At 39.1% G+C, this 12,679-nt stretch overlaps 1 protein-coding gene across 5 annotated transcripts in view; it reads left to right on the forward strand.

Moving 5' to 3' along the window:
• Positions 1 to 12,679, forward strand: part of STAG1 (stromal antigen 1) — a 150,080-nt gene that overhangs the window by 127,765 nt on the left and 9,636 nt on the right. For all 5 annotated transcript variants that reach the window (XM_015870971.2, XM_015870970.2, XM_032446719.1 and 2 more), the window contains 7 exons: positions 880 to 972; positions 2,835 to 3,009; positions 4,579 to 4,718; positions 6,243 to 6,344; positions 7,853 to 8,001; positions 9,284 to 9,412; positions 12,423 to 12,628. In XM_015870971.2, coding sequence (XP_015726457.1) covers positions 880 to 972; positions 2,835 to 3,009; positions 4,579 to 4,718; positions 6,243 to 6,344; positions 7,853 to 8,001; positions 9,284 to 9,412; positions 12,423 to 12,628 — 994 coding nt within the window. The remainder of the gene's footprint in view (positions 1 to 879; positions 973 to 2,834; positions 3,010 to 4,578; positions 4,719 to 6,242; positions 6,345 to 7,852; positions 8,002 to 9,283; positions 9,413 to 12,422; positions 12,629 to 12,679) is intronic.

Here is a 12,679-nt window from a genome sequence, read left to right on the forward strand (position 1 = left end):
AGAAAATGTCAGCAGTAGTGATGGGCCAGCAGTCTCAGTGAGAATTAATGACTGTAATTTAGATCCCTTCTTTACACAAAATCTCTGGTGAAAACAGGGGTAAAAAGATCTTTGAAGCAGCTGCAGATGCATGTCAGAAATGCTGCCAGGCAGGTGGTAGGCAGGGCAGGAGCTTTGCTGGTATCACTGAGCAATGCAGAGTATCAGAATCTACGAGTGGATGCTGACAAAGCTGGTCCTCTTTGACAAAACCTGAGGTTAACATAAGTCCTACTGGTTTGTGGTGCCTGTTTTTCTCTCTGTGTTGAATTTGCTCCTAACGTGAACAGAGAAACTGTTTAAATAGGTGCCAAGTGATGTATTTTTTTTGTATTTATTTTTTCTACCCACAAATTCTCCTTTCTCTAGATCAACAAACCTCCTTTTTCCCCGTGTCATTGCATTTCTGCCACATGCTTTCACATGCCCCGTGTCTGCAGGCAGTTAGGATGATGTTTTTGTTGAATTTGAGATTGCTCATTGATGTTTTTGGTTGATGTGGATTTATCTACGTACAGAATGATTTTTAAACCACCAGGTGGACTGGCCTCCATGTATGGATCTTTTTCTTCTAAAGCATTTATTATAATTTACATCCAATATAGAACACAGCTAATTGTAACACGGCGATGTATTTATTAGTAGTATTTATTGCAGGGCAACCTTGTGCTGTGTGTCTGAAGACTAATGACTTTTTTACTCTGCATATATTTACATGGTCTCTCTTTGTTTTACCAGCTCATAGGGTTGAATGTGTGCAATTACCATCTTATGCTTTTTTCTTAGCAACCTTTTATTAATATTTACATATTAATATTAGCTTTTTGATATTTATTCTAGGAGGACTTGCTGGTATTGAGGAAAACTGTGAAATCCTTTCTAGCTGTCTGCCAGCAGTGTCTATCAAACGTCAACACCCCAGTTAAGGAGCAGGTAAAGGAAGCGTCTGCCCTGTGTTCTTACTGACATGTGAATGTTAGAAACTGTAGTAAAACTCAATATGACGTTGCACCAAACTTAGAAGGCGCACATGATTTTCCTTCAAGTAAAACTGATCTGATGCTCAATAAAAAGAACTATTAAAATCAACTTCATGGCACAGCTAATATCAAATTCATTTTAGATATATCAATAAATGCTTAGGTCCACATTCAGCTGTCTTTAGTGTAGGTGTCGAACTGAATCACCTAATTTTAAAGTCCATTCCTCTTCTTAAGTAGCGCATTAGCAGATGTAAACGGGCACTTTTAGAGGATGATTCAGAACTCAGATTGGGTGAATCTGAATCAATCTGAGGCTGAATATTTTGGGATTTTTTTTTTCCCTTTGCATTGAGTATTAGGGCAACTGCCCTAATGTAGAGCAACTGCCTTCCTACATGAGTCAAATGCCTGATGGGCATTTGGGGAAAAAATTTTAAGCTTCATTATTTAGTTATTTTGTCATCCTAATATTTCCATTACATGTAGCAGTAAATGCTAATTATTGTGTTTCTGTTTCCCGTGGTGGCTAATTGGAGAAAATTGAGGCTTCTAGCAGTGCGGGTCATTCTTACAGATGGTTTCTAGCAGAAAAAGAATGTTAAAGAATTTGACAAAAATATTCTAAATTACACTACAGATTTAATTTCACACTTTGCACAAATAGTTACTTGACAAATAATTATGTCTCCTTGGTAAAGCAAAGTAAAATATCCAGTTACCGAGTGTCTTCATTAAATAAATATCAAGATCTGGATGATTTTATTCGATTCTCAAGAATGTAGTCAATATAACATAGGTTGCTGTGCTTCTTCACAAACCTGTTTGCAGTTTTAAGTGCATGCACCTGTCTGCATGGGCACAAGAGCACACATATGCCAAAGGTACACATGCAAAACATGATCATAGCAAGGTATCCTTTTATTTTTTTAATGGTTCAAAGTAATTTTCCATTTATCTGCGTTCAGTGTTTGGAAAGCCAAAAGCGTGCGTGGATTGGGAAGCTTCTGCTCAGTATATTTAGGAACTGTAATAAAAGAAATTAAATCCAAGCACTTATTGAAATAATTTGCAGACTCTGCAGTAAAGAATAGCTGGTGTATTTGTTCGGGCTTTAACGTTTGCTGATTTATATCAGGTCTCTTGACATCTTTTAGTTGTCTGCAAATTGCTTTTTTTATATCTGCACTTCTGTGATTTTGCCAACACGGGTTCTTGTGATTTTTAAAAGGTAATACTTTCTAACAGATACTGGTTTTTGTTTTTGAAAGACAGCTCTGTTTGGCTTTTATGCCGCCTTCTGCAAGTTGATATAAATATTAAGGACTCAGAGACCATCCTACTTAGGTATTTTTAAAGGGCTCTGAGGTGTCATTGTCTTCCAGTAGGTTAACTTTAGTAATGATTTTTAGTACTCTGAATAGTTGCTCTTGACATAGAACATATGCTGGCACCTGTGTCCAAAATCAAAGTAGGCTGTAGTTTCCCTCCTCTTCAACCTTTTGACTGTTTATTTTTTCTTTAACGCAGTAGAGATTTGCGGCTCTTCCCACAGAGAAGAAATGGAAATTGAATATGGTTCATCCTGGACGTGGAACATCAGTAAACAGAGTTCCTACATAGTATTTTAAAACTATGTATCTTATTCCTAAGAGAACCCCCAGGGAATGCTCCTCACAGCACAGAAACGTACAGAATTCAGTTTAGTTAAAGGAGACAAAGGAGAGAATATCTAGGAATTAGATTACTGGTATTTTGGTTTTTACTTTCTTGACTTATGCTTCTTACTCTTCTTCTGTCTCTTTTGCCTTTCAGGCCTTCATGCTGCTCTGTGATCTCTTGATGATTTTTAGCCACCAGCTGATGACTGGGGGTCGTGAAGGTCTTCAGCCATTGGTGTTTAATCCAGACTCAGGCCTTCAGTCAGAACTTCTCAGTTTTGTGATGGACCATGTCTTCATTGACCAAGATGATGAAAACCAGAGCATGGGTACGTTCAGCTTTCAAGTTTTCTACTTAGCTTTTTTTCCCACAACAGATGCAGAGAAAAGAGGAAATTAGAATTTTCAGATCAGTTTACTCAAAAATGTTTTCAAAATTATTCCTTCCTTAGTTGTGGGAGGGCAGAGGGTATGTGTGCATATGGACCATTCAGCTGTGTGTGTTAAAAAGTAGTTATGAAAGACCAGATGTCTACAGAATACATGGGAGCAGCCTGTAAACAACATGCTACTAATCTGTACAAAACTGTTCTTTTTATTTAATCTTTTTCTTAGTATTTATTTTCGAAACACTGAAGTACTAAAATAGTACAACTTTCAAAATAAAGCTTAAGATTCTTGATTTGAAAGTCATTGGAGACCAAATAGTTGGAGAAGTATGGTGTATGCTTGTTGTGTCCTTGTTATTTCTTAGGCATCCTTGTGTGGCTGTGATTTGAGAGGCATCTCTGCTTCCTCAGAAGGATGACAAGATTGTTTGCTTTCAGTCAAGGGAGGACAGATTTGTCATTGAGATCTACTTTAAAATAACTCATTGCCACCTCTGTGTGTTACAAATGCTTAAATACATACTCAGTTACATGGCACACAGGTGCTGGTTTTGATCTTTTCAGACAGTATTGTATAGGACTAAGGTTTCAGAATTTGTTCTTGCTTTTGAGATGCTTTCAGTCTTCCAGCTCACTAGCTCCCCACTAGCTTGCATCTCTTCATGGATTACAGTAGCCAGAAAATAATGCATTTTGAAGCACAGCTTCACCAGAAGTGCACAGTGTAAGTTAATTGTACTTCGAGAGCTCAACGATCAGAATAATAAATAAAGTGCGGATTTTAAGAGGATGGTATTAATTTTTCTCCTGAGCTACGTTAGTGCTTTTTAACATGCTGTAATTGGACTGGGCAGACAGCAAAAAGGTGAATGAAGATCTTTGTAATCTGCGACCCCAAACGCTACTCCGTGAAGTCAGTCTGACAATTCACAGCTTTTGGTATTCAGAATATATTATAACAACAAAAAGAAATGAAGAATAATGAGAGAGGATGCTTCAGTTGTAAGGATTAAAGCATACTTACAGTCAATATCTTACTGCTTATAAGAGATTTCCTACTATAAAATATGTGACTTGTACACAGTAGCTTTGTGGAGAATAGAGTGAAGCAAGAGAGTCTCAGTGATGCTGTGTCCCTCCTGGCCCCTACACGGATCTGTTTGAATTCAGGATGGTTAGGACATTCCCCTTTAAAAAAGCTCTCAACTAAATAGATGTTATTTGCTATGATCACAATTGGTACAGCTGATTGCATTTTCTTCTGTAAATTGTGTAATACAGTTTCCCTGTACAGCACCCCTGGTGAATGAATGGTGTCATCTTCCTGAAATTCCCAAATACCCTGAAGGTCCTAACGTCCAAGAATGATTATCTTTCATTTTAGCTTCTCCTGCAGCAATCCTTGCTTCCATTTTAAATAAGTGACTTTTTTCCTGTACGCTACTCTTAAATAATGTTGCTTTAGAAAATAACAGGCAGTTATAGTAACTTTATTGTTGATGCTTTCAGAGGGAGATGAAGAAGACGAAGCGAACAAAATAGAAGCTTTACATAAGAGAAGAAACCTTCTGGCTGCCTTTAGCAAGCTGATAATTTATGACATTGTGGACATGCACGCAGCTGCTGATATCTTCAAACACTATATGAAGGTACAGCTCCGTGTATTCTGCTCCTCCTAAGTGAGCTTACATTGCAGAGTCAGGTTACTTGCTTCTCTCCCTTGCAGTGCAGTAGTTGAAGACTGACCACTTGAAAGCTTTGCCAGCCTTACTTGATTTCTGTACTAGTTTTTCCTTTTTAAATTACACCTGTAACTGAGAAACTATAAGATCTGAACTAGCCTTCCTATGTAAGGAGAGCCTTACTAAGAGCCTACAAGATGCTGAGTATTTTCAGAGGCACTTACCTTTACAGAGCATTTCTTATCCTGCTCTTCAAATGAATTCCTAGAATCCCTACTATCAGTTGTTTGTCACTTTCACTGGGACACTCCTAGCCTTGGGGTTTGCCATAGCAGGGAAGCAAGCTGGGTTTTCTATGAGAAGAGATTGTTTTATACAGGATAGCAGTAAAAAAGTGCATTGTGGGACTGCTGTAAGTGGGTATGCAGTACTTGAATATTTTATCAACGTACACTGCTTCTATGCAATATTTAGCCCCAGAGGAATTCAGAAAGACTTGTTACACAGCTGCCACTTTACGCTCTTGCTTGCACAATTACCTGCTGGTGAGCATGCACATAGCACTCCTGACACTGCCAAGCTACACAGAGTCCCTCAGCTTATATCAGATTGCCAGGTGAACCCACGTGTCTCTAAGAGCTTAGGCATCCCAAAGAAGACTGAGCAGCAGTTTCAAGATGAAGGTATCACACTCAGGTTGGTTTCCTGCCTTCTGCTACTCTTTATTTTTCTCTTTCTCCTTCCCTTTGTCTCTTGAAATAAGGGAAGAGTGAGAGAAACTGAATTTAGAGGGCAAACTAGGATGATTTCTATAGCAAAGAAGGTAGGAACAATATTTGAGAGGGAATGAAAACAAATAGTTATGAGTGCAGAAGGATTAATCAAGCTGAAAGAATGCTGGAAAGAAAAAGTTTAGATTCTCAGCCCAAAGCTTTAATGATTATGCAGGCTGTGCTTCTCAGCAGTCATTCCTCATTCAGTGCAGAGAATGAACCAGTGCTTCATGTTGACTAATCCCTTATTCAGTTTCCTGGCTTCAGTGGATGGCGGCCATCTAAACTCACCATGGACCTTCTAATTGTAGCTATCTGTTCAATAATGTGTAGGTTCAATGTATTATTGCTTCTTATTATTTTCAGCCACAGCTCACTTTCTTCAAACATTTAGTTTGGGACAGGAAATGCTCTTTTGTTTTTCAATATATCTGTTACAAAAGATATAACAAGTATGGTAACAAACATAACGAAGGTGATAACAAGTCCCCATCTCATCACAGGGTGCAGGTGACTTGTCAGCTTGAATTTCATACAGAAACATTACTTCCCTCTCATATAAGAAATCTGGGTTTGAAACTGTTGTGATTTTGTTGTTGTTTTCGTTTTAACTGCTGCCTTTTCAAAAGAACTAGAAGTAATAAGGGAAAAAAAAACATACTGAAATATTGTGTAAGAGTTTCTGTTAAAGAGGATTTTTCTCCATGTTTGTTCCTAGTACTACAATGACTATGGGGATATCATTAAGGAAACCCTGAGCAAAACAAGGCAAATTGATAAAATCCAGTGTGCAAAGACACTCATTCTCAGTTTGCAACAGGTAAGAATATTGATTTTTGTTAGAAATCCCACATGGCAGAAATTCCTGGGCAGGACTTTTCTCTGGCACTGTTTACAAGGAGGCTAAAAAAAAGTTTGTGCTTCTGTTTAGAGTCTGTGCTGCTGTGTGATTCAGGCTGTCACCACTGATTTGTCTCTGCACCATTAAGCCAACAACAGGCAAAGTTTTGGTCAGGTTAAAATGGAAGAAGAGAAAAGAACTTTGCAGTTTGATCCAAGCTGATTTATAGTGTTTGTTTCCTGGTACCTGGTGAACAAGAGGAATTAGAATGACTTCTCCTTTCCTCTTTGTCTAAATATGGATTAATTTTTCATACTTTGAGGTGATGAACTGAAGTCCTCCAATATTATTAAGCGTGTTTCTTCCATGTGCAATTTGCTTTATAGCAACCATAAATTATTGGCTTGATGATGAAAGCCATCTTTGTTCTACTGGCAGCACAAAGCATGTGCTTCCCTAAGTACTGTTTAGGCCCTTGAAGTACTAGATACATCCATTACATAGAGAAGTTTCTCACATGGATTAGATGTTTTCAAGTCAGCTGGGCCTTCCAGCATTCATTCCAGACTACCAGAGAGTTTCCTGTAGCAATTTGGAAGCTAAGAAAGATGTGTGAAAACCTGATAAAAACTGAAGAAATTCCAGAGGAACTTTTAAGTGTCAAAGTAATTCTTGTCCTTAAGACTTGGGGAAAGGAAGAAGTCAGATGCCAGAGATCTGTCAGCCTAGCACCACATCACAAGTAAAATATATATCAGACAAGATATTTGCAAGTTTCTAAGTGATATCTTACAGTCAGTATGAATTTCTCAAGGAGAAATCACGCCAGAGGAAGCTGCTTTCATTAATTATGTGGTAACAGAACTTGTGGATAGGACAGAAATGATAAATTTAATGCAGTTGTTGACACAGTCTCCTCTGATGATCTCATTATCAAGTTAGTAAGATGTGGTCTAAGTGGTACTATAACAAGATAATGTAGATAAAGAACTGTTTAGAAAACTAGTGAGTTGTTAATTATTGTGCTGAAATGGCATAACCAAGCAGGTTTTGAAGGCATTTACCCAGTAATGCTCTTCAGATATACATTAAGTCTTGAATGATGCAATAGAAATTTTGCCTCCTAATTTTCTGGCTGGTGCTGATGTGGTGGGGGATTGCAGGTATTTTAGAAAGCAGCTTCAGAATGCAGAATCATCTTGATGTGGGAAAGCAGTCGATACAATCCAGTGAAGTTATGTGCAGAACACTGCCTACGAGTTGTGGTCTGCACAAGTACAAGGTGGGGGACAGTTGTCAAACAGCCCTTACACAGACAGTGATCTGGGAGCTGAGGTGGATTAGAAGATAAGTGAAATCTGCCATATCTATGTAAATAAAAGAAGTGAGCTTAATGCCCACTCTGCACTTGCAGGTTAAGAATAAAAGACTTTATCAATGAACATGTTTTTAGCACACAGATTCTAACAACTGAGTTCTTTCTCTAGCTGTTCAATGAACTTGTTCAGGAGCAAGGTCCTAATCTGGACAGGACATCTGCCCACGTTAGTGGAATTAAGGAACTGGCTCGTCGGTTTGCCCTCACTTTTGGCTTGGATCAGATCAAGACAAGGGAGGCTGTGGCCACACTACACAAGTGAGTGGTGGTAAATAAACTAGATTTTTATATTACTTCACCTTAACGTTTTTGCTCAGGAGCTTAACCATGTTGTCAGTCCTTTTCCAGAAGGGAAATCCAATAGTAAACAGTGAACCTGGATCCCACTGAGAAAAAACAAGTTCCTTTACCTATACCAAATGATTCAAAGCAATTGAAACTGAGGCTGAGTAAGGAAGATAAAATAGATGTAACTGTGAAGCCCAGAATCTTGTCTATTTTGATGAGTACCTTTTCAGGCATCCTTTGTGCTATTGTAATGGCTTTACTCATAGCATAAATACCAGTGTTCTGAGGACCTTTTCAGCAAGCAGACCGTGAGTAAGCATGTGAATGGACCAGGATGGCACAGCATCTGTTTCGCTGCCATGGTCACTGCATCACTACTACCAGGAGAACCAGAGCTGCTCATACTGTGTGTGTCCCTGAGAAAGGCACCTATTGCTGGTATCTTTGGAAAGGAGCCATCCTTACTGTTACTCCTCTAACTCTATGCTTACTGTTTGCATAGAAGGCATCTCAGACCCGCTCCTAGGCCAGGGTCTCATGATTATACTTCAAAGATGTCTGCAGTATGAACTTAATTGGACACTTTTACGCTCAAATCTACCTGCAACAACAGTGTTTGGGTTTTTTGTTTGTTTGTTTAAGTCTGTAGTCATTCTGCATTTCCCTTCCACTTTCTCCTGTAAATCTTTCTGGGTTTCCCCTGACCTGAAAGGAAATCAGTAGGCTGCTGAACACTTGCTATGACAAGGAGAAGAGATGTCCAGGCATGCATTTGCCATATTGGGTCTTGTAAAAGTAGTTTTCCTTAGTCTCAAATGATAAAGCAAAGACAAGGCAGATATGCATGGATCAGTATTGATGGTAAGTAAATTTTCTTCCCTGACTGTAGATGTGTAAGTTATTCCTTGTTAGACCTCATATATAATTGTTACTGCAAGCATCTGCTTCAGGCTTTAAAAAGAAAAAGCCAACTGGCTGTTCCTGCTAAGGCAGTGCCTTTCCACAGCTGCCAAATTCCTTACATTGCAGTGAGTTCCTTCTAACAGGAGACTGGCAATATTTTGCCATTGACTTTGAATCTGCACTCATTCAAAGGGAACATTTGATTTCCTTCAGGTCCAAAAGCTGCTATTTGCTAGTAGTGAAAAATAAGAGTGATGGATTGAGGCAGCATTTAGAGGTGATGGGATGATGTTGATATTGTTTTATTTTCTTAGAAATGTCTGACCGTGTTGAAATTTCTTTACTGTAGGGATGGAATAGAGTTTGCCTTCAAATATCAGAATCAAAAGGGACAAGACTATCCACCTCCTAACCTTGCTTTCCTGGAAGTGCTTAGTGAATTTTCTTCTAAACTCCTGCGGCAGGACAAAAAGACTGTGTAAGTAACAGCCTTGTTTTCTTTGGTGGGTTTTGCTGAGCTGTGTTAAGAGTTGATGATTCAATATAGCTGAAACCTCTGCTTCCAGCTTCTCATTGTCTAATGGGGGTTTTAGGAAGGCACAGTGGCTTTTTATATAGTTATTCATCAATTTATATTTTTTAGTAATAAAAATAAATCAGAAAAGAAGAATCAAATCAACTGATTAAGTGAACTTTAGACTTATAAAACTGCTTAAAATTTCCCATGGAGCACTGAAATTAAGAAGCATCATTTGTCAGACAAGCAGAAAAAGGAATGAGCTGTAAGCAGTATATGAAATATATAGGCCTCTAAACATTGCAGTGACATTCATTTCTGTTAGACATTCATATGAGAAGTATATTTATGTTTATTTTAAGAACTTTTCGACTTGGTAAATTGAATTGCCGAGGCTTCTGTTACTGGTCCGATAGGATGGAAAGACAGGGTGAGAGACAGCACTGTTGTTGTTTAGGAAAAAGCAGAGTGATAGAAACCTCAGACTGAAACAAGCAACTTGTATTTGCGTGGCCATCAGTGGCTGCAGATGAGATACCAAAAATGAAATAAATCAGACACACTGTTGATGAGAGCTGAATATATAGCAAGAAACACTGTTGTGTGACTAACATGTGAAAAAATGGCAAAGGCAGCCATGGATATTGAGAGAATTGATAAAGAGAAAGCTGCATTAGTGAAGGCAAGTTCATAGCAAAGATGTGTTGTCAGCATCACTGCAGAGGTAAGAGTATTCATTTCTGGTGTGTTCTGTAACAAACATCTAAGATCTGGCCATGGCATAGAAGCAGTAAAGGAAAAACAGTGTAGTTAAATGTCATCATAGCACTGTGTGCCAGACTAGAACTGAGTTCTTTGAATAATTCCATGGCAATTTAAATATGTAATTACCATTAATTATCATTTATGGTTGTAGATATCTTTTTAGTTATTCTTCTGGCCACAGTGAACTTAAGTCATTCTACAAGTGTATGTAACATCATACTACCGTGACTGTGACTTTTGTCAACCTCTGTTCTGTTCTTCAGGACAGGGCTTAATAATACAAAGATTTTCTGGCTGCCTTTCCAGCTGAACTGCAGGTTCCCTCTATCTGCTCGCTTAAGTGTAATTAGCCCAATTCAAGTTGAATTTAATGCATCTTATTTTTCCTGCACACTTATTGGTTCTTCCACAAGGTTCTCTGGTGTCTTAAATCTGAAGTTATATCACTGTACCCAGCATACCTGACAGCTAAATCAGACCTGACCCTTCGTATGAAGTTCAGTATTTCTCTTTCTTTACCCCTCTGTGATACCATTTACATTTATTTCTCACCTTCTTCCCAGGACTGCAGAGGTTGCTGTGGTGGAATCCATTTCTCCTGATTTTAGCTGTCTTGTAGCCTTGTGTGTCTGAGCTATTTACTTCAGCTGCATTTGAAGATTGATGAAAAGAAATAGGGTCTTTAGGACATGATTCCTCTGATCTGTCCTAAATTAGTGCTTTAAGATAAGCTCAGATATGGCCTAGATTCTATTGGCTGCTGTAACTATGGAGAGAGTCAAGATAACCAGCTTATATGTGAAGATGTTTTTTTGGAGATCTCTGCATTCCTTCACTTGAGAGATCTGTCACGTTTGCACTCGTCAGGCAATGGGTTCATTGCCCCATAGCAGTTTGCTGACATTACATTCTCAGTTATACTCTGGATAGTTGATTTTGCCCTTCTCTGTAGCATGGCTGCTCCAATCCAGAGGGACCTCTCCCCCGCCCTGCAAAGGGGCAGCAGGCTGCAAGCAGGAAGGAACATGACCACCATCTGGTGGAGAAGTCCTGTGTACGGGATCACTTACCTCCCTGCTGCCTTGGTCTCCTGCCAGCTGACTGTAAGCTCAGCAATGGGCTGTTAGTCTGGAGGTTAAAGTGCTCTAGAATAACCCTGAACATCTCATCAACATACCTGCCTGTCTGCATGTATGGGGGCAAACTGGAGGGCTGCCGACCTTCCACATTGCCTTCCCTATCTCAAAAAAACCGAACTGTTGATTCAGTGTGTCTGCCTGTCACCTGCCCTCGGTGCACGATACCGTTCCCAGTTCAGGAAACACTACTGTTTTGCTAAGCTTCTGCTTCCTTTCTGATTTACTTCTTAATTATTAGTATAATTCATATTATTTGTGTTACTGTTAATATAGTGTTATTGTTACTATTACTCTTATTGCCACTTGGCAGTGTGGTGCTGAATGAGATTGTGATCTCATTCATAATACACAGAGTGCATCATAATGTATTTTTTGAACAGAGGGAAGTAATGCTGAAGTACAGTGCCTTCTCTTGCTTTAATTCTGAATGCTTGGAACTCATTGGAAATCACTTTTGTGTGGCTTTTCTTACTCATTTTATGGAAGAACGTTCAAAGGAAAATAGCTTGCATGCCCTCCTGGCCATATGTGGGACAGAAGTTGGTTTGTTCCTCCCCTGAGTTAACAAGTTCTCACTGGGCTTCTCTGTGGCAGTGGAATGGATCTTCAGCTTTTTACTGAAAAATATCTGCTTGTATTTGAGGAAACTGTTCTCCTCCCATTCCAAAGATGCTAAATTATATCCTAGTCTACTAATTCAGATTGTCTGTTGACACACCAGCAATATAGAGAAGTGGCTCACTTGCTATGCAGGATAGAAGGGGAATTCAAGTAGATCTGCACTGTGAATGACTGCAGGCAAGTATAGGAAGATGTTGGGGAGAGGAAACTTTAAGTTGCTTATCTGAGTAACCTGTGCACAATAAGCTGTTACTTTGTTTTGAGGGAATGCTGTGAATTCTGAATCACTTTGAGGTATGAAGCCTTATCAACATACACTATCAAATTAAAGTAAGGAGACGCCATGACAGATTTCTGTTAAGCTCTCAGCACTGTGGGGAGGACTTGCACATTAATTACAGAGGAAACAACACTCTGAGCCTCTGCAATTTGTTTTCTATTTTCAGTCACACCTACTTAGAAAAGTTTCTGACAGAGCAGATGATGGAGAGAAGAGAAGACGTGTGGCTCCCACTGATTTCTTATAGGAACTCACTAGTTACAGGCGGCGAAGATGACAGGATGTCTGTTAACAGTGGGAGCAGCAGCAGCAAAACCTCTTCGGTCAGAAATAAGAAAGGACGGCCACCGCTACACAAAAAGAGAGTAGAAGGTTTGTATGGTTTTATTCTGCCTAGTGGAGGTGTTTCTCATTTGTACATGC

The sequence above is a fragment of the Coturnix japonica genome, chromosome 9 (genome assembly GCF_001577835.2).
Source record: "Coturnix japonica isolate 7356 chromosome 9, Coturnix japonica 2.1, whole genome shotgun sequence".
Lineage (NCBI taxonomy): Eukaryota > Metazoa > Chordata > Aves > Galliformes > Phasianidae > Coturnix > Coturnix japonica.